Source organism: Perca fluviatilis, chromosome 18 (assembly GCF_010015445.1).
Source record: "Perca fluviatilis chromosome 18, GENO_Pfluv_1.0, whole genome shotgun sequence".
NCBI lineage: Eukaryota > Metazoa > Chordata > Actinopteri > Perciformes > Percidae > Perca > Perca fluviatilis.
The window spans coordinates 4,749,848-4,777,008 of record NC_053129.1 but is presented as its reverse complement, the minus strand read 5'-3'; the positions used below and the strand labels follow the sequence as shown (position 1 = coordinate 4,777,008).

The 27,161-nt window shown below is 41.5% G+C and overlaps 1 protein-coding gene across 4 annotated transcripts in view; it reads left to right on the top strand.

The window, feature by feature from the left end:
• cenpe (centromere protein E) overlaps positions 1-27,161 on the top strand; it is a 41,175-nt gene that overhangs the window by 7,310 nt on the left and 6,704 nt on the right. For 2 of the 4 annotated variants that reach the window (XM_039782347.1, XM_039782346.1), the window contains exons 16-47: positions 324-915; positions 1,075-1,128; positions 1,557-1,724; positions 1,845-1,919; positions 2,274-2,342; positions 3,286-3,417; positions 4,876-5,053; positions 5,163-5,317; positions 6,243-6,422; positions 7,195-7,311; positions 8,537-8,716; positions 8,837-8,986; positions 10,951-11,097; positions 11,325-11,540; positions 11,641-11,733; positions 14,055-14,309; positions 14,751-14,912; positions 15,121-15,348; positions 15,707-15,868; positions 16,000-16,227; positions 17,771-17,932; positions 18,133-18,360; positions 19,032-19,115; positions 19,280-19,396; positions 21,008-21,241; positions 21,418-21,639; positions 21,759-21,842; positions 22,771-22,851; positions 24,290-24,415; positions 24,523-24,708; positions 24,818-25,027; positions 26,493-26,705. In XM_039782347.1, coding sequence (XP_039638281.1) covers positions 324-915; positions 1,075-1,128; positions 1,557-1,724; positions 1,845-1,919; positions 2,274-2,342; positions 3,286-3,417; positions 4,876-5,053; positions 5,163-5,317; positions 6,243-6,422; positions 7,195-7,311; positions 8,537-8,716; positions 8,837-8,986; positions 10,951-11,097; positions 11,325-11,540; positions 11,641-11,733; positions 14,055-14,309; positions 14,751-14,912; positions 15,121-15,348; positions 15,707-15,868; positions 16,000-16,227; positions 17,771-17,932; positions 18,133-18,360; positions 19,032-19,115; positions 19,280-19,396; positions 21,008-21,241; positions 21,418-21,639; positions 21,759-21,842; positions 22,771-22,851; positions 24,290-24,415; positions 24,523-24,708; positions 24,818-25,027; positions 26,493-26,705 — 5,488 coding nt within the window. The remainder of the gene's footprint in view (positions 1-323; positions 916-1,074; positions 1,129-1,556; positions 1,725-1,844; positions 1,920-2,273; positions 2,343-3,285; positions 3,418-4,875; positions 5,054-5,162; positions 5,318-6,242; positions 6,423-7,194; positions 7,312-8,536; positions 8,717-8,836; positions 8,987-10,950; positions 11,098-11,324; positions 11,541-11,640; positions 11,734-14,054; positions 14,310-14,750; positions 14,913-15,120; positions 15,349-15,706; positions 15,869-15,999; positions 16,228-17,770; positions 17,933-18,132; positions 18,361-19,031; positions 19,116-19,279; positions 19,397-21,007; positions 21,242-21,417; positions 21,640-21,758; positions 21,843-22,770; positions 22,852-24,289; positions 24,416-24,522; positions 24,709-24,817; positions 25,028-26,492; positions 26,706-27,161) is intronic. The other 2 variants (XM_039782348.1, XM_039782349.1) reach the window with 2 other exon arrangements.

Genomic DNA, 27,161 nt, shown 5'->3' with positions numbered 1-27,161 from the left:
TGACGGTATCAAAATTTGGATACCGCCCAACCCTAGTGCGGAGCCTCCGCAGAACTGTAAAACAGGCTTTAATCTGTGTCACATTTCAAGTTAGAGTAGACTGCTTCCCCTAAAGGGTGCCTTCATTTCTGCAGTTGTTTGTGTGTTATTTTACTGTGTGGCTTATATTGGGTACTGTATATTTATACTGTACTCCAGCTAACGCAAGCTTAGCCTTATGCTACTGTACTGTATGTGGAATGAAACCTTTTTCTTTGAATGTTTGACGGTAGTTCAGTTGTTCAACACATTAAGTCATCTTCACGTTTTATCTTTTTTCCCAGTCCCAAAGACTTTGTGTCTCCAGACCGTATGCGTGAGCTTTCAGGGAAAGTATCTGCCCTGGAGCTGCAGCTGGAATTGGAGAGTCAACAGAAAGAGGAGGCTTTAACAAAGGTAGAATCATTACATGGCAGATTGGCTGAGCTGGAGCTGCGTCTGCAAACAGAGGGCCAGCAGAAACCGGAGGCCCTGGAGAAAATGCAGACAACAGAACAGAATGTGGCTGAACTGGAGCTCCAGTTGCAGCTGCAAACAGAGGCCCTGGAGAATATACAGACATCAGATCAGAGGGTGGCAGAACTGGAGCTGCAGCTACAAACAGAAGCCCTGCAGAAACAGGATGCCCTGGAGAAAATGCAGACATCAGATCAGAGGGTTGCCGAACTGGAGCTGCAGCTGCAGCTACAAACCGAGGTCCTGGAGAATATGCAGACATCAGATCAGAGGCTGGCTGAACTGGAGCTGCAGCTGCAAACAGAAGCCCAGCAGAAACTGGAGGCCATGGAAAAGGTGGAGATGTTGGACTTAAGAGTGGCAGACCTAGAGAGGCAGCTAGAAGATCAGAGCCACACTCTGAGTAAAACTGATCAACAGGTATGCTGTATTTAAATATACCTCCTCTCTGGCCTCCAGGTAAGAGTAGAAATCCTTAATTACACCTGAGAGTAGAACCGTGTGCATAATGTTCCCTGTTTTAGGCTTGGTTGTGTTGTTGGCTGGGTTTAGTACTAATCTTTATATCTTGTTTTCCAGATGAAAGACTTTGCAGAGACAATCCAGCTGTGTGAAACTCTGGCTACAGAGAAGGTAATGCTTGGAGGAGCGCTTCTGCTGTGACTACAACTCATCTTGCAACTTTTCATATTTTGCATCCAAAACCAGAGAAAATCCTGTTAACTTAGCTTATGTACTTTGTACAGCAATGTTATTTTCAGTGTTTAAAAAAAAGTATTAACCATTTCATATATTCGTTGCAACAATAGCTTTAAAACCTAGCACGTGGATGATTTTTTTTATTTGTAGGCCTGTTGGAAAGAAATTCTACAGAGACACAATAGTGCAATGTGCTGCTAAAACATTAAGGGAATTGTTAAATTGTAAGGTTGACTTAAGCAGATAACTGTGTTTCTACATTTGAAAAAGCAGAAAAGAAGGAAACTATTCAAAAACAACATAATAAGCATTTATTCAAGCACGTTACTGCTCCTTACATTTATCAAATTGTATGTTCATAGGACATGATTGTTGCTGAGCGAGACTATCTGAAACAGGAGATCGGCATGTTCATAGAGCAGACTCAAAGTCTGGAGAAAGAGAATGCTGCTCTGTCACAGGAGATGACGACGAAGAGAGAATTGGAGGAGTTCAAATCTCTGGAGGAGGAGTTCAGGAAAGAGCATGAGGTAATCGATTTTATTCCATTCAGGCTTCACGCATACTGCTTGGTTTAAAGGGCCGCAGAGTAAGATGTACCCGGTTTGACTTTTATTTACACTGTACATTTTGTTTGTGCCATCTTACAGAATGAGTTGCAAAATGAAATCTCTCAGTTGAAGAAAGCCGTTGAATCCTCTACACTGCAATGCCTGGAGCTTCAGGTAAGATGACCTGTTCCCCCTCAGGCTTATCAATCTGAAAGTGTATCTTAAGTGTTGGCATTTGTTTTGTGTAAGTTAAACTACACACATACAACATACACCCACGTTGAATCTTGTCATTTGATAGGCGGCAGTAGCTCAGAATTAAATCTTTTTTTAATTTCCCCTTGCAGGTTTAATAAAGTATTCAATAATACTATTACTATGTAGATCTTCAAGCCCCATTCCACTTTTTACTCACAGCACTTTTACTACTCCAGTCGCCGACTACATGACTAATAACACGTGTACGTTAGGGTTAAAAAAGTTCTGCACTCCAGTAGCAGTTTTGTTAAATATTCTTTTTTTTTTCAGAACAAACTAGAAACTGTGTCTGAGGAGCTGAAGAAGAAAACAGAATTTGCAGAAGAACTTCAGAGTATGGTATGTGAGGTTTTTTTGGGGGGGCATTTTAGGCCTTTTTTTAAATAGGATAGCTGAAGACATGAAAGTGGGAAAGGGAGGGAGAATGAAATGCAGCAAAGGGCTGCGGGTCAAAATCAAACCCGCCGTGGAAAGGACTGAGCTTCTGTATTATGGGGCGCACGCTCAACCAGGTGAGCTACCCAGGTGCCCTATGGTAGGTGTTCTTTAATTATTGTCTGTATAACCTGTAAAAATAGTAGTAGACACAAACGGAACATTTTGAGTTTATCTTGTGGAGCGCTGCGTCCCGTCCGTTGGCTGTTTCATTGGCCAGTTGCCGTGCCACTTGCACGTGTTAGTGCACATCAGCGCACGGGTCCACTATGTGACAAACCCTATGGAGCGTACCACGTGTGTGCATATTTCGACAGTGACAGTGTAAGTGAAGAAATGGAGACAACAAAATGGAACGAATCGGAGAAGCGAAAGAAAAGTTGTGTCCTGTCCCCTTTATTTATTTTGTTCTGTCCAACCAGTAAAACATGTTCTGTAGACATGGTCCTTATTTATTTATTTATTCATTTATTTATTTATTTATTCATTCATTCATTCATTCATGTTGGACCAGTCCACTACGACCGTCAATTGAAATAAACCTTGTGTTGTATTTGTTATGAATCTATTTTAATGCGTTTTCCTGTAACTTTTGTAATTACATAGGTTTAAAAATATCTAAATTAATATCAATATTGCAATATTCATAATCGATATCGCAATATCACATTTTGTCAATATCGTGCAACCCTACTGTAAATGTTCTAAAAACAAAATCTTAATTGATTGCATGTGAAATATCATATGGGACTGTCAGTGAAAGTTGAAGCTGTGAAAAATCTGAAATGTCAAGCTGAAGTGATCAAATAATGAAGCGGGCTAATTGTGTCACGTTGTGTCTTTGCAGAGCGGTAAGGACTTGGTGCAGGAGGTGGCAAAGCTTCGTCGCTCTTTGGATGACGCTGAGGGGCTCAGCAGAGATACAAAGAAGGAATGGGCTGTGCTGCGCAGTCAAAACATTGCTACAGAGGAGATGAATGTTAGTGGGATTAACACTTTTGTAGTCTGAAAATCTTCTTGGCTTTTAAGCGTTGAAAGTGGTTTAACTTGCGACAAAACCTTTTCATTGGTCATTCCGGTGCATCTTTGGCATATCAGATGGCACCATTCTGATCATGTGCTCTGCCGTTCTGTGTCTGTATATTTTCCTGCTTTTTTTTTTTTTTTTATAGGGCTGCTAACTTGACTCCGCCAGATGGATCGCTTCGCATTTCCTCTGCATATCCATCTGGGAACTTTGCGTTGGAGAACTTTTGGGAAGGGCGAAAATACTGGTTAGCTGATTGGATAAACCATCTGTCTATCACCACCTATGTTGGTGATAGACGGGCCAAATCAGCCAATCAGATCAAACTCTTGCCGAAACCAGTCGGAAGAAGAGCAAAAACATCTTTTCCTCAGAGAAAAGCATCCAGTGCCGTTTTTTGCTCTTCTTTCTTTGAAGGAATACTTTCTAATTCGGATAAAACTTGCACGATAGCTACGCTCATCTCATCCGTGGAAGCTGCCATGTTGTTTAGACTGAACAGTTGTTTCTCGTTGCGTCACACCTAAACCCGCCTCAAAACCAACGCTGATTGGTCGGGCGTTTGGCGAACGGCTCCAAATTTTCTCTATCTCAAGATGCCAGGCTGATCTGCGAGTGGAAAACTAGAGCTTGTGAGATCAAGACGGTCTCACGAGGCTATAGGGCTGCACGATGTGAAGAAAATGTCATATTGCAATTTACAATACTGCTATTGTGATAAAATGGTATCATGAGTCTACTTGCTTGATTATCAACACTAAAATTTTGAAATGTGAATTTCTCAACTTAACTCAACTCAGTTAAACGAGCATAAAAAGAAATGCACACATTTGGGGACTGTCCTATCTTTAGTAGGGCTGGGTACCGAACGTTGATACTTTTATGGCACAGAAAAAAAATTCTGTTCCAAAAGCGTCTGAGTGCGTAAGCGCAAGCTTATCTGTCCTCCTCTGACACAGAGTGGAGGACACACACACACACACACACACACACACACACACACACACACACACACACACACACACACACACACGGAGAGGTGCGCTACATGGAGAGAAAATAAAAACAAGTTTATTCCCGAGACTGACTAAACGGACTTTAAAATGTTATGTTTCTACCAACCCGAATGAACACATCTTTTACTATAATTTAAATTTTCTTGCTATGTGATTGCTGCATTTTATGTATTTTATCTTTTTTGCACCAGAGTTTGACTGACAACTCTCACACCAACCTTAAGAGCTAGTATTATAAGTATTTTGGAATCCGTGAGATTGTGACATGTTTATTACATGGCGGGCTGTTTGGCTCTGTGTTTATTGTCTTGATGATTTTGTAAAACTTGTGCCACTGCACCAGTATCTGTGTATATTTTTTATTTAATGTTTCTTGTCATGATCTCCTCTCCAGATGACTCTGAATGCCAACTATGACAAGATGGAGGCGGAGGTGAAAAGCCTGCGCTCTCAACTTGAGACAGAGAAGTCGCACTTCAGAAAGATGCAGAGCGATCTCCAAAAAGAGCTGAATGTGGCATTTGCCGAGAACACCAAGCTCACCGCTCTGCTAGATGGAAATGTCCCAAAAAGTATGTTTAAAGTCAGGGTATATAGTGTAACTCTGCACATAAAACCCGATTTTGCAAACATTCAGTCCGTAAAATTGGATCAGAGTTGTAAGATGTCCTCTGTCTCCAGATCTTATAGACAGCATTGAACTTGAGAGAACAGCGGCCCAGCTGACGAGAGAGCTGACAGCATCTCAAGAAGCGGAGGGGGCCCTCAGAGCTCAGCTGGAGGAGCTAGCTTCATTGCAGCCTCTTCCAGATAAGGTGGAGAATTTGACAAAGCAGGTGAGTTCTCCAAACCTCCTCTATGGACGGTGTCAGGTTGAGATGGAGAGCTTATTACAGTGATCAGATGTAATCTTGTATCAGTCAGCTTTGTCACATGACAAATGACACACATGACATTTGTCACACTGAGTCAGGATGCAGCGCCCAGGTAAGACCCTCTGAGATGTAGACCCCAAAGTACTTGTCTACCCTCTCCTACAAGGACTCGTTGAGATCAAGGGGGCTGGAGTTCCTTCCTTGCTTCTTCCCAAAGTCCACTATCTTCTCTTGAATCTTGCTGACGATCATAAGTAGGTTGTTGGCCTGACACCAGCGGGTCTTTCATGTAGGCCTTTTTATGTGTCGTGAGCAAAGTTGATGATGGTGTTGGAGTCGAAAGTGGCTACACAGTCGTGTTTTATACAGGGAGAACAGCAGGGTGCTCAGGTATTTAGCATGAGGATTGAGAACTTGTGTCCACCAACCCAAAGGACTGTGTGCTGTTTAAACTAAAGAGCGACAGCCCAAGCTCAATGTCCGAAGGAGGTTCGGCTCCGATGAGATTCTGAAGCTCAAAGCTGAGCCAACAGTGTGTATATGAAATACAGCAGCTGGCTTCACTTTGCTCTGACATGGAGTGCTCTGATGCTGAGAAGAGTCAGTTCATGGCTACCATTGGAGAGGCAGGCTTACCTCTTTTTCAAAGATGCAGCAGCTGATGGAGGATTTATTAAATTAGATATGCCCTGATTGTTGGATTACTTGAAGACTCACACATGACATTCCATGTCAAGTCAGAGAACTTGACTGTCATCTTTTCTCTGGTTATTATTGTTATTTTGTTTTGTTCTTGCATTAAAAACTGTAGATCAATTAAGTAGTAATACAATAAATGTAACCTGATATTTTATTTATTTTTTTATTATTATTTGATTATATCTAGCTGAATCAGCTGACTGAAGAGCTCCAGTGTGTGAGAGCTGAGAAAGATGCTCTCCTGTCTGAAAAGGATGCTGGTGCTCAGAGTTCTGCGGAGGAGATGGAAAAGCTGCTCTCTGCAGTTACTTCTCTCACTGCAGAGAGAGACCAGCTCATGAGGGACCGTCAACAAAATGTGGAGATGGTGAGAGGCTGCACTACTATTTGCAAATGTTAAGATAACAACACACATCTGTTAAGAAGAAAAAAAACAAAACATGTTATATTGTTAAACAATTAACGGTCTTATCTAATCTCATAACAACTTCGAACAGCTCTTGATACAAACTAGGTTGCTTTCACACCTGAGCAGTTTGGTCCGTTTTAACCGTACCCTGGATTTACCAGCCGGAAATTCGAATCTTTCACACAATTTACAGACTTGTATATGATTTAATGGATAATAACTTTCAAATCCATAATTTATTTTGACCACACATCACTCCTCTTTTGTGTGACAACACATCAAAATGTCTGCTCATATTGTTTAGCTTTCTTCTAAAAATATTAAACACTAAAGCAAAACCAGAAAACCCAAGATGCTGAGAAGAATTTTGTGTTGCTCTATTATTTCTGAGACTCAGATATTCTGTCCAATGGAAGAGCGACTGTTTTGACCATGTGAAATTTGTTCACAATGTTAACACTAACCGAACCAAATGAAAAATGCAACAGTGTTTCAACTTCACAAATTCTCTGTGCAAATCTGTACAAATATTACTGTAATTGTAGTTCTTCTGTTTAGTTTCCTGAGAGCTGTTGACGTTCTTCTTACGTTAACTGCCCTTGCGCAATGTAACCTCAAGCTGTTACTTTTGAGTTTTATGGTTAAACAGGCTGTTAAGTATCCCTATTAGTAATTACTTTGGCCCCTTTGTTGCTTTTTGATTTACAATATTTTCTTTATTTTTTTTTAGGCTGCAGAGACACAAGTTCTTGTACATTCTCTCCAAGAAGAGCTCCAGGAGCAGAGGCATAAGAACTCCGATCTGGTGAAACTCTGTGAGCAGAAGGAGTCTGATTTAGGGGAACATGTGAGTGAAATGTTAGTTTTTTTTTAAAGTTTTTTTTAAACTAATCCAATGTTGTGACCATGTCAATTAAATGGATAGAAAGGCCATTTCCATTCAAATCAATGTAGCAGAATGGTCAGAGCAGCAGCCATTTTTATGTATACCATTGCCATGGAAACGTATAAACTTCGGCTAAGCTGACTTCCGGCAAGTCGCGGAGCTGAGGTTTTACAATAATTGGCGGACAGACGAGCAGCGGAGTAGTAACGTTACGAGGAAGAGAGCCAGCCGGCTTTATTGGGCTCGTTTTCTCTGAATGATGTGGTGAAGGGGTAATGTTAAGGCGGAGTTAGCAAGCTAATGTTAGCCAACTAACACCAGAGAAGAGTTACAGAGAATGAGCCGAACAGCGGGCTGGGTCTAAGGCTGGCTACACACTGCCTGCGTGGCGTGAGCGTGGCGTTTCTGTTGTGTTTCAGCTGTGTGGCGGCTGCATGGATTTTTCTCTCTTTACACACCAGAAACGTGTCTGACGCGGCGCTGCTGCTAGCCTTGTCTGTACACATGTATGTTTCCCATTAATAAAATGAATTACCATGTTAAACATTAATATATACTTACGTCGGCAGTATTGACAGCAAAATACGCTACAGAATATTTTGTTCTGTATTGACAGGTGCAATATTTGAATATATTTTTTTCCTTTTTTATTACATTTATAACTGCATTTAACACCTAGAGACTTTCAAACATGTCATTTTATTAATATGTATTCGTGTCAAAATGACAAACCTCTTTTCCTATTCTATTTTGCCTGGAAACGCTTCCAACACGCTGGCGTGAAAAATAGGCATCTGTTCTATTTCTAGCATGCATGCGATTTCGGCGCAGCTCGAGCCGTGCCTGAGACGTGCGTGTCACGTAGGTAGTGTGTAAGCTCTAACCTGTTAACATGGGAACCAAAATAAAAATGGACGCCACGCAGCTGACACGCTCACGCCACGCAGGCAGTGTGTAGCCGGCCTAACGTTGCCGGTCCGCTGACCTACTCCCCGCAACTCTGGTGAACGTCTCCTTCAAGCGAGCTGTGACACACTTTACGGCCCCACTCTAGTTGTCACCCCATGACAACTAACAACAATCGCCATTTTGTTGTGTACCAATCAAATGACCACGGGGAACAGTTCAATGGCCTTTCTATCCATTTTCTATGGTTGTGACTGATGGTTGGAATTTTTCCCAACAGATGCGGAGTCTGTCACAGGACCTTCAGAGTGTGCGAGTTGAGAAAGACACTCTCCTGTCTGAGCAGAATGCTTGTGCTCAGAGCTCTGCAGAGGAGATGGAGAAGCTGCTCTCTATACGTGCATCTCTCACTGCAGAGAGAGACCAGCTCCAGATGGACATGCAGGAAAATGTGGAGATAGTGAGTTATCATGTGACATCTTGCCAGTCCAGATTTGAAAATGCTTTCATTTTCATCAGCTGTTAGCTTTGGTCCCATGTCACAGGGAAAAGAGAAACCATTTTCTTTTTTACCAAATAGATGATTGAGAATCAGGAGGAGCTGAGAACAGCCATAGAGAAGAATCGTGAACAGAAGGAGCGGATCAAACAGCTTGAGACTGCCCAAACATCCAAACAGGATGGTCCTCCCAATGAAATGAGTGCACAGATAGAGGAGCTGCAAACACGTGTAAGAGTTTTTGCATGCATCTTCAAAACTGGGTCTCTTTTTGCTAAATGAAATCTTCAATTGCAGAACTATGTGCTTCATTTTAAAAGTATTCATGTAAGGGCACCTGGGTAGCTCACCTGGTAGAGTGTGCGCCCATATACAGAGGCTCAGTCCTCACCGCAGCGCCCGTGGATTCGGTTTGGACCTGTGGCCCTTTGCTGCATGTCATTCCCCCTTTCTGCCCTTTCACATCTAAGCTGTCCTATCTGATAAAGGCCTAAAGGGCAAAAAAAAAGTAAAATCATAAAATTTCCTTGCAAATACCGAAATTATACTTTATTTAGTACTTTCTAATAGAACCATGTTTGTTCTACAAAACCTTTTTTTTTGTTTTTCATTTATCAACAAAAAAAAACTGACATTTGCTCCTCCTGAATCTGAGGTTTGACAATGAGTCAGAGCCCCTTTTCCAGCACCGTGGAATAAGCTTCCCCAGGGCCGAACAGTGTGATAACCCTTAATACTACACACCCTTCCATCCCCCTTTTTAAAGTGCCCATATTATGTTCATTTTCAGGTTCATAATTGTATTTTGAGGTTGTACCAGAATAGGTTTACATGGTTTCATTTTCAAAAAACACCATATTTTTGTTGTACTGCACATTGCTGGAGCTCCTCTTTTCACCCTGTGTGTTGAGCTCTCTGTTTTAGCTACAGAGTGAGGCATCACACTTCTTCTTTGTTGGGAGTCACACATGCACAGTAGCTAGGTAAGGACTACTAGCTAGAAGCTAGCGCTGCTAGCGGTTAGCCACCTTGTTCTCAATGACAAAACACTGCTACAACACACACAAGTTCACCCTAATCTACATTTTTATTTTTTTTATTTATTTTTTTTAAGATACATTTTTGGGGCTTTTCCCTTTAATCGACAGTGACAGTGGATAGATAGGAAAGGGGGAGAGAAAAAGAGGGGATGACACGCAGCAAACGGCCACAGGTCGGATTCAAACCCGGGCCGCTGCAAAGGACCCCTTACATGGGGTGCATGCTCTTACTGAGTGAGCTAGAGGTCGCCCCCACCCTAATCTACATTTGTAATTGAATTACTTACATGTCCTTGTTCTGCAGGTATTCCACACAAAGTTGGGAGTGCGCCCTTGTTTAGAAGTCTCCCGGCTTATCCGTACTGACGGAATTTGGAGAAACAGCTAGCTGATGTGGTATTAGCTAAAGTGGTTAGCACACACCAAATGTTGCCGATGACGTAGACGGCCCTGCCGATTTTGACCAGCTCACCCGGAGACTGAAGGCAGGACGCATTCAGAAACCGTATCTCACTCAAAACAGCATGGATGTTTTTTTATATATTTTTTTTTTCAAGTTTGTATGGTGTGGAAGCACCAGAGACACAAACTAACACCCCAAATCCCAGAAAAGGTTTTTCTTTTTTTCTTTTCTTCATAATATGGGCACTTTAACAAAAAATGGAAACCACTGGCCGGTCTGCCATTAAACTGGTCCTGTCCACAACCCCCACACCTAGCACCTTGCCACTGAGGAGATTCTTGAGTAAGTCCGTGACCTGCCAGTGATATGGCTTCAAAGGGCCCTGTCTTGCACCCGGCGCAGCAAAAAGCCGGAAAAGTGTCTTTGGTAGTTTAAGACCAACGCAGTTGTCAATTTCCTGTCCAGCGACCACGTCGTTTAAATAGCAAATGCACCTGCGGCCATGGGCCTGAGCCAAGCCCTGCTTTCCTTTTCCAGAGTTGTCCAACGCTTTGTCAGAACTTTCTTGGTGACAACCGGAAGTCCTTCCCTTTTTGATTGATTAATCGACTAATCGTTGAAGCTTTAGTAAGCGCAAGACTTCCCTGGTTGTTGATGGGAGACTGTTGACCCTGTTATTGTACACTCCTTTTTAGTGACTTTGTGCAGAAACCTCTCCACTATTAAACTCATGTGGTGGTAATGTCTTTCAGATGATGGAGAACCAGGAGGAGCTCAGGTTGTCTCAGGAGAAGATCAAACAGCTACAAGATGAGATCAGTGTTCTGACGAGTCAAAAGGCAGAGCTGGAGGGCAGACCAAGCAACGGGAGTGATGCAGAGATTACCCTCCAAAATCAGGCATGACTCATTTTGTACATCAAGAATACAGAGTGAAATTGCTGTCTGTTATCTCTTGAATAGATAAAGTGATTAAGACACATTTTGAAATTATTTGATAACCATCTGAACTCGGGATGAATTTTGGTCTTTTTACTTTCTTAGGCAAACTTCTTCAAATACAGATATTATATTTATGTCACTCTCAATATTTGAAATAACAATTGGTTCTCATTCTTTCCTGACAGATTCAGAGGCTGACTGAGGAGCTTGAGAGTGTGCGAGCAGAGAGAGACAGTCTGCTGTCTGAGAGGACGGCCGACACTCGCAGTGAGGAGATGGAGAAGCTTCTGTGCAGAGTGACTTCTCTCGGTGAAGAAAGGGATCAGCTGCAGGAGATAATGGAGGGGCTGAGACAGGAGAAGAATCAGCTCAAAGCAGAGCTGGAGGACAGGATGGAAATGGTAAGTTAATATTGATTCTTCTAAAGTTTTGTTAGCTTGTGACTGCTTATTTAATATCCATCTGGCTAGAATTAGAATTTCATTTCAGTATCTGCCACAGGTTGTACAAGCCCAAAGTGGGTTTAACCACCCAGAAATACTGACCTCAGAACTACAACCACATGACGAGAAAAAGACCCAGCTTCAGCAAGAGGTAACGGCAGTTAAGTTTTCTCATTGTCAAATCCAATGAAAAGGCTCAAACCAACCATAAATGTATACCACTAATTAAATGGTATGTGTGCCCAAAGCTTAATGCCTTAAGAGCTCCATTGTTGTCCAGTCAATGGGCCACACTGTTGCACTGGGTGACATGTTCCATTATTATCATGAACTAGTTTATTTTGACTCAATCTCATATACAATGTCCTGCTGCTCCAAATTCTTACTAGAGCACCAAACATTTCCCTAACATAGGCACGATTTCCTCCTGTTTGAGTAATGTTTGCTAAGAACTAGTGTCCAGCTGTGTTGGGAAATTACTGAGCCTTTTTCAAATTCCTCTATACTTTTGCACTTTTAAAAAAAATTGACATCTTCAGTCGGAACCGAAGGGTATGGTAGTCAAAAGTATAAAAGATAGACTAACACATTGTTGGTTTTAGTCTCTTTGTGGGATTTGTTTACCATAAAGAAAATATAGATAAATACGGCCGTATCCTTTTTGAAACTCTCTTGATTGAAGATGCAAATAGAATGTGGCCCTTTTTTTTTTTTTTTATTGCACTGAAACCCAACAAAATGAAACTGTCCAACATACGTCAAGCCAGTAAATGCAATCAAACAGTTGCTAGTCTCGCTTGCCAGAACTTCCTCCACACTGCTGCGGAGGAGGGTCTGACTAGTCCACACAGAATTCCTGGATAGGAGAAAAACGTGCTCTGGTTTATTAGCATTTCTTTAAACCAATCACAATTGTTGGGCGGTGCTAAGCACCAGGCAGAGCCGCAGTGCTGCCGCTAAATAGCCTCGGGAAGGAACTTGTTTTGGTGAAACATGTACGTTCAAAAGTTGTTTTAGTCGTGCAACAGAAAACTCCAATTGGACAGATAGTCTAGCTATCTGTCTGGATTTACCCTGCAGAGGGTAAATGCAGGCTTGTTTACTTCATAAATGGAGGTCCATATAAACACTGTACTAATTGAAAAGTAAAAAGAACACTCGTGTCTTGGAAAAAAACAACAACCTACAACTGGGTTGAGAATGATGACTGGTGCTATAATAGTATAGCTGTGTGTGTCGCCGCTAGGGGTGGTACGGTTCACAAAACCCACGGTTCGGTTTGTATCACGGTTTTAGGGTCACGGTTTTCGGTTCTGTACGGTTCTTGTTATTTTTTCTTTTAATCTTTAACACTCCAGAATATACTTCAGCATATGATATATAGCTAAAATTAGCATATTGAATGCATGTTGCACAAAACATGCACACAGTGGCAGTTCTATATATTTTTTTATTTCATCATAGGTACCATGAAATCCAAAATGTTCCCACACACCAGACTATAAACGACGCTGGCGCATCCTCCAGCTCTGGGCAGCCTCTCTCCCACTTGACATTTCTGCACGTGACGTGACGTGACGTGACCTGCAGCGGCACCCCACTCCACTTGAGGAGCGGTCGGCTCGGTGTCTCTCAAAATCTGACGAAAATCTTTTAAACTGACCTTTGTCGATCTGAAATGAAGACGGATTCAGCAACTGCATGGCCTATTTCTCGCTTAAAATGTTTTCAGAAACACGTTTCGGTGAACTATTTTAGTACAATATGAGATCGTATTCTGAACGAGCCGCCATGACAGTCTATTTTGAAATTAGGGACCAGCCAGACCCATGTGACGCGATCTTCCAATCAGCTGCCATGGGTTGCGTTTGTCACGCCCATCCCGCTCGTCATTTCCAGTAAGTGTTTTAACATAGGTGTATAAAGTGGGCACTATGGCAGTAAGAGGTTAGTGCACATTGACTAGCGAACCGAGCGGTTCGGGTGTTTTTTCATGAACCGTACCACCCCTAGTCGCCGCTTCACTGACAGCAAACGGGTGTTTGCGATTATTTCTTGTTTAGTTGTGTGGTCTATGAATTGTTCAAAATGGTAAATAATTGCATTCGCGGAGCCAGCGTGATGTCTTTAATATGCTTCTTTGTTCAACTCACAGTTCTAAGCCTTAAGATATTAATTTTATTGTTGTATACAGTAAAGGAAAACAGGTAATTGCCAATTTCAAGAATATGGAACCAGATAATGTTTAGCATTTTTGCATTAAAAATGACAAACAATAAATCAATTATCAAAATAGTTGCTTAATAAATTCTTTTCATACATTAATTATCTAATGAGTTGTAGCTCTAGTACAGCCCACTTCCCTGGTTGTTGCTGGTTGACTGTTGACCCTGTTATTGTACACTCCTTTTTAGTGACTTTGTGCAGAAGAGATCTTCACCTGTGAACTCATGTGGTGGTAATGTCTTTCAGATGATGGAGAACCAGGAGGAGCTCAGGGAGTCTCAGGAGAAGATCAGACAGCTACAAGATGAGATCAGCAGTCTGCTGTCTGAGAGGACGACCGACACTCCGACCCGCAGCGAGGAGATGGAGCGGCTTCTGTGCAGAGTGACATCTCTCAGTGAAGACCGAGATCAGCTGCAGGAGATAATGGAGGGACTGAGACAGGAGAAGAATCAACTCCGAGCAGAGCTGGAGGACAGGATGGAAACAATGCAGACTGAGGTTTGTGACGAGTTGCACTGCCCTCTGTTGCTATCACCCCTGTCTGTTTCTATCAGCAAAGTTTTGTAGTAAGATAATTTCGAGTCAAGACTCCATTTGTAAAGGGTAACAGCCTGCCATGGGGTTATTTATTGTAGCTGTGACACAGTGCAATGATACAGCTACAGAGCTCTACGCTAACCTTTTTTCTCTTAAAAAGTACACAAGCTCCTAAATGTTTAGGTGGATGGAAAGATATTTTGTTTGTGTGATGGTACAATGAATGGATTTGACTATTAGTTGCAGCTCTAGTATTGAGACAGCCCACTTCCCTGGTTGTTGATGGATGACTGTTGACCCTGTTATTGTACACTTTTTTTATTTATTTATTTTATTTTTTTTAGTGACTTTGTGCAGAAGAGATCTTCATCTGTGAACGCATGTGGTGGTAATGTCTTTCAGATGATGGAGAACCAGGAGGAGCTCAGGGTGTCTCAGGAGAAGATCAGACAGCTACAAGATGAGATCAGTGTTCTGACGAGTCAAGAGGCAGAGCTGGAGGGCAGACCAAGCAACGAGCGTGATGCAGAGATTACCCTCCAGTTGCAAGAGCTCCAAAATCAGGCAGGACTACATTTTATACATAAGACGTTACAAAGTGAAACTGCTGTCTAATGCTGGCTGCCATCTATTGAATAGATCGAGTGATTTCAGACACGTTTAAATTATTTGATAACTATGTGAACTCATGATGGATTTTGATATACAGATATTATATTCATGGCCCTCCTGATACTTGAAATAACAATTGGTTCTCATTCTTTCCTGACAGATTCAGAGGCTGACTGAGGAGCTTGAGAGTGTGCGAGCAGAGAGAGACAGTCTGCTGTCTGAGAGGACGGCCGACACTCACAGTGAAGAGATGGAGAAGCTTCTGTGCAGAGTGACTTCTCTCGGTGAAGAAAGGGATCAGCTGCAGGAGATAATGGAGGGGCTGAGACAGGAGAAGAATCAGCTCAGAGCAGAGCTGGAGGACAGGATGGAAACAATGCAAACTGAGGTTTGTGACAACGAGTTGCACTGCCCTCTGTAGCCATCACCCTGTCTGTTTCCATCACCAAAGTTTTTTTATTTAGGTCGTTTTGAGTCAAGACTTCATTTGTAAAGGTTAACAGCCTGCCATGCTGTCATTTCGTGTAACCCTGACACAGTGCAATGATACCGCTACAGGGCTCTACACAAAAAAAATGTTCCTGTGGTGGTGTGTGAGTGGAATGGACTCGACTAATCGTTGCAGCGCTAGTATTGAGACAGCCCACTTCCCTGGTTGTTGACCCTGTTATTGTACACACTTTTTTATTGACTTTGTGCAGAAGAGATCTTCACCTGTGAACTCATGTGGTGGTAATGTCTTTCAGATGATGGAGAACCAGGAGGAGCTCAGGGAGTCTCAGGAGAAGATCAGAGTTCTACAAGATGAGATCAGCGTTCTGACGAGTCAAAAGGCAGAGCTGGAGGACAGACAAAGCAACGAGCGTGATGCAGAGATTACCCTCCAGTTGCAAGAGCTCCAAAATCAGGCAGGACTACATTTTATACATAAAAAAAAAAAAAAAAAATTACAGAGTGAAACTGCTGTCTAATACTGGCTGTTGTAATTTTATTTTCCAATATTTGAAATAACGATTAGGTCTCCATTCTTTCCTGACAGATTCAGAGGCTGACTGAGGAGCTTGAGAGTGTGCGAGCAGAGAGAGACAGTCTGCTGTCTGAGAGGACGGCCGACACTCACAGTGAGGAGATGGAGAAGCTTCTGTGCAGAGTGACTTCTCTCGGTGAAGAAAGGGATCAGCTGCAGGAGATAATGGAGGGGCTGAGACAGGAGAAGAATCAGCTCCGAGCAGAGCTGGAGGACAGGATGGAAACAATGCAAACTGAGGTTTGTGAGGAGTTGCACTGCCCTCGGTTTCCATCACCCTGGTCTGTTTCCACCCCAGTTAGTTTTATAGTTAGGTCATTTTGAGATGAGACTCCATTTGTAAAGGTTAACAGCCTGCCATGCTGTCATTTAGTGTAGCTCTGACATTGCAATGAATCAGCTACAGGGCTCTACGGAGTACTTGTGCTCTTAAAGGAACACGCCGACTTATTGGGAATTTAGCTTATTCATCGTAACCCCCAGAGTAAGACAAGTCGATGCATACCCTTTTTCATCTCCGTGCGTGCTGTAAGGCTGTCTGACGGCTCCAGCATTAGCTTAGCCCAGCACAGATCCTGCAGGTAACTGGTTCCAACTAGCCTACTGCTCCCAATTGTGACAAAAGTGACAAAATAACGCCAACATGTTCCTATTTACATGTTGTGATTTGTAGAGTCACAGTGTGTAGCCTACAAAAAACAACGTAACATGAGACACAGCCATCTTCTATCCGTAAACAAACCGGGAAATATATTCTCAGACAGGCTTGCTGCAAGCATATCACTCCGCCCAAGTACTATATTCTTCCGCCTGAGAATATAGTTCCCGGTTTGTTTACGGTTAGAAGATGGCTGTGTCGATATTTCTATTCTGCGCTGACTCTACAAATCGCACTATCGTAAAGAGAAAGTGTCATGCACCTTATCGAGCAGTAGGATTACTGGAACCATTCACCTGCCTGTTGTGTTATGGGCTGATGCTGCTGGAGCCGTCAGACAGCTTTACAGCACGCGGAGATGAGAAGGGTATGTATCAACTTGTCTAACTCTGGGGGTTACGGTGAATAAGCTAAATTCCCAATAAGTCGGCGTGTTCCTTTTTAAATGTTTAGGAGCACACAGAAATTAGGAGCAAAGTGAAAAGAACTTCTTAACAATGTATTGCATACATATTTATACTGTGTGTGTTTCTTCTCCTTGTGTGCAATTGTGATGTGAAACCCAGTGGAGGAATATGGAAGTGGAAGACCCTAGAAAGGGGTTGCCAACCTTTTTTTTTATTTTTTTTAAATTTTTTTTACGTTGTGCCATTTTAAAATGTTCTTGTTAATCCGTGTGCCATATCAGCATTAAGCCATTAAGCATTTTTTTTTTTTTCCTTCGCACCACATTCTATGAAAAAGTCAAACTACTGTCAATAACTGGCTGTGCTCTTGTCAATGGCTGTAAATGAGGTCATTTTGCATGCTAATTGGAAAATATCCCCCAAAAACTGTCTTGCATACTTATTGCTAGTGCGCCATTGGTTGAGCAACCACATGCCAATGGTGCCACACATGCCTAAGGTTGCTGACCCCTGCCGTCGTATTGGAGTTTCAGTTTTACTTTATTAGTCGTAGGTTAACACAGGATCAACTGTACAATGAAATTCATTGGACGAAAGAACGAGTCAACTCAGCAATACGATCACTAGTCTGTTGACCCTGTTATTGTACACTCCTTTTTAGTGACTTGTGCAGAAGAGATCTTCACCTGTGAACTCATGTGGTGGTAATGTCTTTCAGATGATGGAGAACCAGGAGGAGCTCAGGGTGTCTCAGGAGAAGATCAGACAGCTACAAGATGAGATCAGCGTGCTGACGAGTCAAGAGGCAGAGCTGGAGGGCAGACCAAGCAACGAGCGTGATGCAGAGATTACCCTCCAGTTGCAAGAGCTCCAAAATCAGGCAGGACTACATTTTATACATAAAAAAAAAAAAAAAAAACGAAGTGAAACTGCTGTTAATGCTGGCTGTAATCTCCTGTATAGATCAACTGATTTTAGAGACATTTTGGAATTATTTGATAACCATCTGAACTCATGCATTTTATCCATGGCCCTCCTAATACTTGAAATAACAATTGGTTCTCCATTCTTTCCTGACAGATTCAGAGGCTGACTGAGGAGCTTGAGAGTGTGCGAGCAGAGAGAGACAGTCTGCTGTCTGAGAGGACGGCCGACACTCACAGTGAGGAGATGGAGAAGCTTCTGTGCAGAGTGACTTCTCTCGGTGAAGAAAGGGATCAGCTGCAGGAGATAATGGAGGGGCTGAGACAGGAGAAGAATCAGCTCCGAGCAGAGCTGGAGGACAGGATGGAAACAATGCAAACTGAGGTTTGTGACAACGAGTTGTACTGCCTTCTGTTGCCATCGCCCCGGTCTGTTTTCATCACAAAAACTAATGTAGTTAGGTCATTTTGAGCCAAGACTCCATTTGTAAAGGTTTATAGCCTGCCATGCTGTCATTCAGCATATCTCTGACACAGTGCAACAACTCCGCTACAGGTCTCTACGCTACAACATCTTTTCCTAAGGAGTACATGTGCGACATGTGTCTTTCGGTGTAATTTAAAGGCATTCATTTTTAAGGATTCAATTATTCTACAGTAAAAAAAAAAACGAATATCCAAATCCCAACAATTCCAAAACCAAATACCTTCCCAACAAATTTGAAAAGTTGAATATTTGGGTCAAGCCATAGAAAGCAATAAACAAGGTTCTTGTAAGAGCTTAAACACAATGAACCTGCTAGACGGCCAAAAAATAATATTTCCCTGACATTAGACAGCTTATTTACCCACTTAATGGAAACACACCGAATTGACTTTCTATTTGTTGCCATGTTTGTAACATTGGCTTTAAATTCCCTTGATTTAAGAATCAAACAATAAAGCAAAATGACCACATCGTTGCAACAGACTCACTGGGTAAACTCACAGATCATTTCCAGTATTCCTTACATTTCTTTCCTATGTGTTGTTAAAAATGTCTTCTTTGTTCTTCAGATAGCGCAGCTGAATATGTCTCTACAATCTGTGACTGAGCAGAAGAGCCAGCTGGAAAATTATCTACAGCAGAATATGAATATGGTGAGGTAACCGGTTATTATAAGGCAGGCCAACTTAGCTAAGTCATACATTTTTGACAACTTTGTACTTTGAGGGTTTTGAGAATAATTCATGTTGTGCATTTATTTATAATTTGATACATGTGTATATTTGACTGACTAAAGGTGTTAACATTTTGTTCCAAGGCTTCCACAACACAAGAACTTCTGACATCAGTCCAAGAGGAGCTGTGTGCACAGAAGCAGATAAACTCTGATCTGGAGAAACTATGTCAGGAGAAGGAATGCTCTTTAGATCAACAGGTTAGTATCTTAATACCTCACTTTGTAATACAGGGTTTGCACGGGGTCTTAAAAAGTCTAACCTTTTAATTTAAGGCCTTGAAAAGTTTTTAATTTGCAGACGTATTGTGTTCTAGGTCTTAAATTTTTCAACAAGTCTTAAAGTGATGGTTCGGAGTAATTCACCCTAGGGTCCTTTGCACCATGACCTCGAGCCAAACACCCCCCCAGAAGCTTTTTTCACCTGGGTCGAACATTGGGAGAGTTAACTAGAGTAGCGTTATCAGCTGAATAGCTTAGCGCAGGGGCTAATGGAACCACGTTTGTATCTTGTAAGTTAGGGCTGGGCGATATGGCTGAAAACTGTATCACGATATAAGTGTTTCATATCGGTCGATATCGATAATTATTGATATTTTTTATGACCTATTTAAAATAAGGACCAGGAGAAAAATATATTAAATTTAAACATTTTTATTTTAAACTTAACCTTCCTCTGATTATAATCCCCTCAGTTATAAAATCAGAAATGTCAACACAACCATGGAAACCACTCAAATAATTAAAATGTAAACATAAGTCTAAAATCACAGTGAAGAAAGAATAAGTAAGAATTGCTTAATAAGGTGTAATAAAATGGTGCAAAGTGTTAAATAGAAACCTGAAACCTGAGAAGAACTATTTTCTGCAGGTTTAGTGCTAGGTTGGTAACCTGGCTTCTGGACAGTGCTCAGCACGTCTGCCTCCGTTATTTCTTTGTAGCGTTTAGTAAGGCGCTGATGCAGAGTACCTCTCCATGGCGGTCTGCTACTTGTGCGGTGTAGCAGCTGCAGATGTTGTTGGACGTTGCTGGCGAATACGGCTGTGCTCCAAAGTGTGAGTGCGGCTAAGGTGGTAAAACAAGTTTGCGGTAGTGTTGGTGGGGACGACGGTCAGACTTATAAAATCCCAAAAACTGCCATACTGACTTTTCCTGTTTTATCAACAATTTCCTCGCTCGCTGCGGCACTCACTTTCCACTTATCGCTACACGCCGCCGGTTCTGTTATTGTAGAATGGTAGAATCCAACACGAGACAGCGATGTGGCGCAACCAAACTTGATACTGTTACATGATTGGCTGTTAGAGTGTCACTCCCTACGTTGCTAGGTTACCAGAGAGTGAGTGCCTTTGTTCATGCAACCAAACTTGCTTCGCAACTTCTGGTTTCTTCCGAAGAAGAAAAACAAGTTATCGAACGTTTTATCAAACGCATTTTCTATTGATATTGATTACGTGTCTATCGCGATACATATCGTTATCGTTTTATCGCCCAGCCCTATTGTAAGTTACCCCACGTTGTAGTTCTTTCTGTCTCTAGTCCAAATAAAATTAGCTGATTACGACTACAAATGAGCTTAACATGCAACTTGTATTGCAGCCAATCTAGACACCAGTCCTGTAATGCCAATGAGGAAATCTGGGAATTGTTTCAGACAATGTTTCCGAATTCTGACATCTGACTTCTTTTTTTGATGTCGTGATATAGGTCTTAAAAAGCCTTAAATTTGACATTGTGAAACCTGTGGAAACCCTGTTATAAATAGCAGGAATTCTCTACTATGAAACTTCTAACTGCTCCCTTCCTCACAGATGAGGACTCTAACTGAGAAACTGGAGAGCATTGAAGCAGAGAGAGACAGTCTGCTCTCTGAGAAGGAGGCCAACTGTCTGACCTCCACAGAGAAGATGGAGAAGCTGCTGTGCAGCGTGAAATCTCTCAGTGAGGAGAGAGATCAGCTGCAGGAGTTACTGGAGGGACTGAGACAGGAGAAGAATCAGCTCAGAGCAGAGCTGGAGGACAGGATGGGAACAATGCAGACTGAGGTTTGTGTCCAGTACTTCTATAAAATAGCATTCATTGTAAGGCTGCACACTTTTTTTTTTTTTTGTACACACAATAGCAGTCATAAAAGGAGATTTAGATAAGAAACAGTTTAAAGCTGCTGCTGGAGTTTAAACAGACGCTTGAACATTCCTTCTAACTGCTCCCTTGCTCACAGATGAGGACTCTAACTGAGAAACTGGAGAGTATTGAAGCAGAGAGAGACATTCTGCTCTCTAAGGAGGAGGCCAACTGTCAGACCTTCACAAAGGAGACTGAGAAGCTTCAGTACAAAGTGAAATATCTCAGGGAGGAGAGAGATCAGCTGCAGGAGTTACTGGAGGGACAGAGACGGGAGAAGAATCGGCTGAAAGCAGAGCTGGAGGACAGGATGGAGATGGTACATTTATACAACTATGGAGTCATTGCTAATCCAGGAACAGTAAGACTTAGATAAGATGGCTACTTCAAAGCACTTCTGTGTCAATTAGTTTTTTTTATGTTCTCTTCCAACTACAGATCTCAGCCATCCAGGAGAAGTTGCACGAGCAGGAACAGCAGCAGCCTGAGAGAGGTGAACGAGAGACCACGCTGCAACAAAGAGTAGGTCCAAACCTTTTTATAGTCAGGGTTCGACATAAGCCATGTCCCGGGGCAAGTAAAAAAAGTAGATTGGGCGGGTTCATTGGCCGGGCGCTTTTTGCCTATCACAATCACAAGTCAGTTTACGTGTGATGGAAGCAGGGCTGGAAAAAATAAACAAAACTCAATTTTTAATAACTTGTGATTATCCTTAAAATAACCAGAAGGAAGCTTTGTCAAAAAAGTCTAGTTAATCCTCAGATGTTCTTTGTAAAGTAAATGGATATGATAATTGAATACATTTGTAATTAAGTTGTTGGGGAACAAGAAATGCACAATTTTTATACAAAATTTACAGAGCTACATTAACTGAAAAATGGTTTGCGATATGGAGAAAATCAAATATCACAATATTTTTGACCAAATACCTCTATCAGCAATGATATTGTAGTGTTGACTATTGGTGCTTTCACAAAATATTTACACAATGAGACTTTTGATAAATAATCATCAGTAATGTGGCTATAATGACTAAGTGGGTAAAGGCAAATAATAGAACAGTTACAACAGTCTGGTAAGTTCAGAAAATGACATCACTTTACTGTAATACAGCCTTTAAAACTAGGAAAAGACAACACTGTCAATCGCAATATTACAATATCCAAAATCTAAGACGATATCTACAATATTCATATAATATCAATATATTTCCCAGCTCTAGTTTGCGATAAATGTTTTCTTATCTGTCCTCTAAGTGATGTGTTCTACCTAAACAATAGTTAAAAGATGGGACTGAGAAAGTTTCTGATATAATGGATGATATCAAACAAGGCCACCCTTTTACACATATAACAAACATCCAGTGGTGTCCACGTGCCTTAGTTACATTTGTGTTTGCTGTGATTCCGGTTTTGAATTACCTGTTACTGCTTTGTGATGTTGCCATCAGGTGCAGCAGCTCGAGGAGCAGCTTGAAATGCTCAAGGAGAGACAAAGTCGTGCGGTTGTTGATGCAGACGCCTCCCAGCAGGTTTGTCAGCAGTCCTACTTGAGTCTTTTTAGTTGTTTTTTTTAAACACAGCCAGTCCCTCACAGGCACGTACAAACTGCATAAAATACACAGCATAAATACAGTCTCACACACTTCACACAATTCATTCAAATCATTAATTTATTCATTGAAATGAGACATTCCAGTTTAAAAGTAATTTCTAGTCATTTTTTCAAGAGTTAGCCAGTCCTCGGATCTGCTCTGATGAACAGTAGTTTAAAAACAGAGCAGAGATGTACTATATAGTATACAGTAGTAAGGCAGCTTTAGTAGGAGATGTTAATTAATTAATAAACAGAAAATGTGGTGTGTAGTTCTCTTTTTGTTGAGAGTGAAGATCAGCCTACTGTTTCATATAGTGTTTCATACACACCATAATGAGTGCAACATTTATCTCCTGTAATTAAAGGCAGGCACAGTGGTAAACTGCATCAAGTTGTTTTGAAGGTAGAGCAAGCAGTCTAAGCATAAAGGTTATCTCCACAGTGAAGTTCAACTAGACGTCCTGCTTTAGCCCCTGAAGACGTTTTTTTTTTTTTCTTCTTCTGTGTAGGGCTGCACAATATATCGATTTATTTATCACCGCAATATCAACTGGCGCATTTAACATAACAAAAGGCTGCAACATCGCGAAAGACACTCTTTTAGTGGTGCCTTTTTATATTTAATTCAGTGTTCAATTTGTTCAATAAAATGTTGGAAATGATTTCCTCTCATTTGTTATAAATTCAATAAGGAATTTGTTGAATGTTAGCAGAATTCTGAAAGCTGCAGAATGGAGTGCACTTTAATATCTGTTTATTTATTATAAGTAATATAGTTATCGCAATATTCAACATTATCGCAGATCGCATATTTTCCTATCGTGCAGCCCTAATTCTGTGCCAGTATTTCCTAGGCGTGTGAATGGTCACTAATCTTTCGACTCAATTACAGTTATCCTGTCAACAATTCAATATCCCAATGTGTCCCCTCCTCAAGACCCTTCCTGAATGCAGCAAAGTCTGAACACAGAAGACAAAAGGCAAAAACAAATAAAAGAGCGACCCTAAAATCAACAAGTAGCATGAGTAGGCCATCGATTATGGACTGTCAATGTATCGATGTGCAATGATTAATTTTAACACCCCTAGTATTTCCACATGATTTAAAAGTCAGACTGCTCTTTAACTAAATTCCGAGATATTTACAACTTCAATTTCCATATTGTGTATATGTATGGGAGGAAGATAAAAGCTAGTATTAGTTTCTTGAATAAAAAAAAAGTGTCATTCAGCATTCAGAACAAGTTTGAGGTTCTGCAGAGATGTCTGAAAAGGCAGATGATAATATTGATATAGCTTGAGGTGGAGAAGAGCAATATCTATATAAAATGGAATCACTTTTGAGGTTTTAGTTTTTTCTCTTCACCTTTCAGTTGCTCAGTGACGCGAACACAACCATCTCAGCACTCAAAGAGCAGTTGAGCAGTTTGGATCAGAGCACCAGTGGAGTCAAGGAGACGGTGTCATCCCGACTGCAGGACTCTACTGAGCAGCTTCAGGTAACGTCACCAACTCATTTTTAGTAATCGGCAGCTAAAAAAGCAAAGCCATTCTAACGTATTAGGTTCAATATAACTCTGATCCCACTGAACTCGTATCGTTGCAGGAGTCCTTCAGAAAACTCCAGCACTTTATAGACACTTGTTCCAAGTCTAACTTCACAGACCCGGTAGAAATACAATCTGCCGTGAAGCACTCTTTTCTGACCTCTCTACCAGAACCCACCAAGAAAGCCTACATCGCTCTGTGCCAGGTGCGGCAGCAGGCAGCGGAGTGTGGGAGAAACATTAGGGTAAATATCAATTTTCATTTTTTTTTCTTCTTTTTTGTCGAAATTCCATAAAGGTCTTACTGTTTAGATCAGGTGATAACCTGGGAACTCCTGCTCTCTGCTTCCCCAGTTGCACCTACAGGCCCAAGCACGGGGCTACAGGAAACAGTTTGAGGAGTTGGTGAAGAAAGACTTGGCTGTGTTTGAGGAGAGGCGTCTGCAGGATGTGCTGCTGTGTAGAGCACAGGCGCCCTGCTACTCGGTCAAAGACGAGGACTTCCAGAAACTATGGGACCACAGACTGACTGAACTGCTGGACAAGAGGCAGCTCTACCTAAAGGTGAGCTCTCGCTATTTAGACGCGATTAACATTACAGGGGGAGGTGTTAGGAATTAAATATTCACTGTGTTCCTCTGTAATTTCACTCATCGTTCCAAATGGCTTTTTAACCATAGTGAAGTTACAGGATATGTTCTGTAGTAGACATGGTCGCTAGAAGAAAGCCAAAAGCGTCTCCAGGGGGGCACAGGAGAGTTAAAAGCACATTTTTAAGTTCAGTATCAAAATAACCCCATGATAGTTGTCTGTACCTCCATGTGTACATTGCAAACAGAAACTGCTAATAGGTATTCAGCATACTTTTAAAGGTGCCAATTTGCCAAAATATAAACAAATGTAGGCTAACAATGTTCAAAACAGAATAATGATCCCTGTAACTAGTTTCAACAGAGCATTTGATTAGCTTTTACATAGGTCTTGCTGTCCTGATGACTTAAAAGCATAACTATCGCCAAAATACAACCTAGGGTCTTTTTGTGAATGTACCAGAGTCAAGCTTTCGTTTTAAAAGCATATTTAGGACGGAAACGCCACTTTTAAGATTTACCGTATTCTCGTTTTTCAGTCAAATGGGAGTGCTAGGGGTGCTTCTATGCTAGCCTCAAAATAGCTATTTTTAAAACCCTAAGAAGGCTCGACACAACATGAAACTTTGCTCAAAGTATCACCAGGGTCTCTACACATGAACTCGAGCATTGAGAACATTGTTTGTGTACACATAGTTTACTAAAAAGAGGTTTTAAAAACTCACCGTAGTTGTTGTTCTTCTGGTCGCCATCTATCGAGCCAGTCAAAAATATTAGAGGGAGGGGAGTAAAGATGGAAAGCTCCTAAAGCTTAGTTCCATATAAATGCACCGATAATTTGTTTTGTCATTAGTGAACAACAATATTGACCTTGTAGTTGAAAAAGGAACCTCATAAGAATGACATTTCCTCCTATGGAGTCCATTCATTCACATTCGGAGATCGCCTATTTTTGACTGGGAAAATGGCAGATAATGTAAACAACTGCTGACGTGAGTTGCTCAAAAACTTTCTAAAAGTGACTCTTCCGTCCTAAATATGCTAGACTCGGGTACATTCACAAAAAGACCCTAGGTTGCATTTTGGCGAGAGTTGCGCTTAAAAAAAATTCTATCATTGTTGTATATGTTGGTGTTGGCATGTGTCCATCTTTTAGATTAGGAAAAACATTTTTGATTTCCAATTTATTTTTTTCAGCTGATTTACAAAAAAAAAATAAAAAGACGTTAAAATCACCCCACACCACTGAAATAAATCCAGTCCAAATTGGACTTTACAGTTGGGGCATTTAGCCAGTGAATTTATTCAGATTATAAAAATGAGCTGTAAACTCACTAAAGTTGTTTCTTAAACCTGTAACGTCTAGATTTTGTGATTGGGATGTTTCCATTTTGTCCCAGGTGACTGTACTGTAACGTAGTGATCTTTTGGTTTTGTAGAAAATGTCCAGCATTTTGGAGAAGCTCTGGGCCAACATGGCTACTTACCCCAGTGAGCTGTCGGCTGACATCAGAGACGGGAAGAGGTTCAAGGAGCAGCTGCAGGCCGTGCTTACCAACGAGCCAATCAGCTTCAGCAGGATGGACAGCATCCTGAGCTGTGAGCTGGACCACACATCTGCAGTGGCACACAACAGGAGATTGACTCTGCAGGTAGTGTTTAACATTCACTTACCTAGTCGATACATGTTTTTGGTCCTGTTTGTTAGCTAGCAGGATATCTCAAAACATAACAAACGGTCACTCATATCACAAAGTAAATAGAAGAATGAAACAATTACTGTGGAGAATACGCCCAGTGTTGTGAAGGTGACAACGGCCACAATTGGATGCTGAACTATGAATGAAAACCTAGACCGTGGCTACTACAGTGGGACTGTACCCCTCTTGTCAAACTCAGTTTAAAAGATCTATTTATTACAGTTGAATGGAAACCTGCCAGCTAATCGGAATCAAGTCTAAGTTATGATAGTTACTAAGGGTGTGACGAGATCTCGTTTTACGAGATTAAAACGTGACGAGATTTCTCGTCGAGGTGAAAAGTTGTCTCGTGAGGCGATGTGATGTCAGCGTGATGGAGCGTGAAATTACTATTGAAGATCCCCCTGC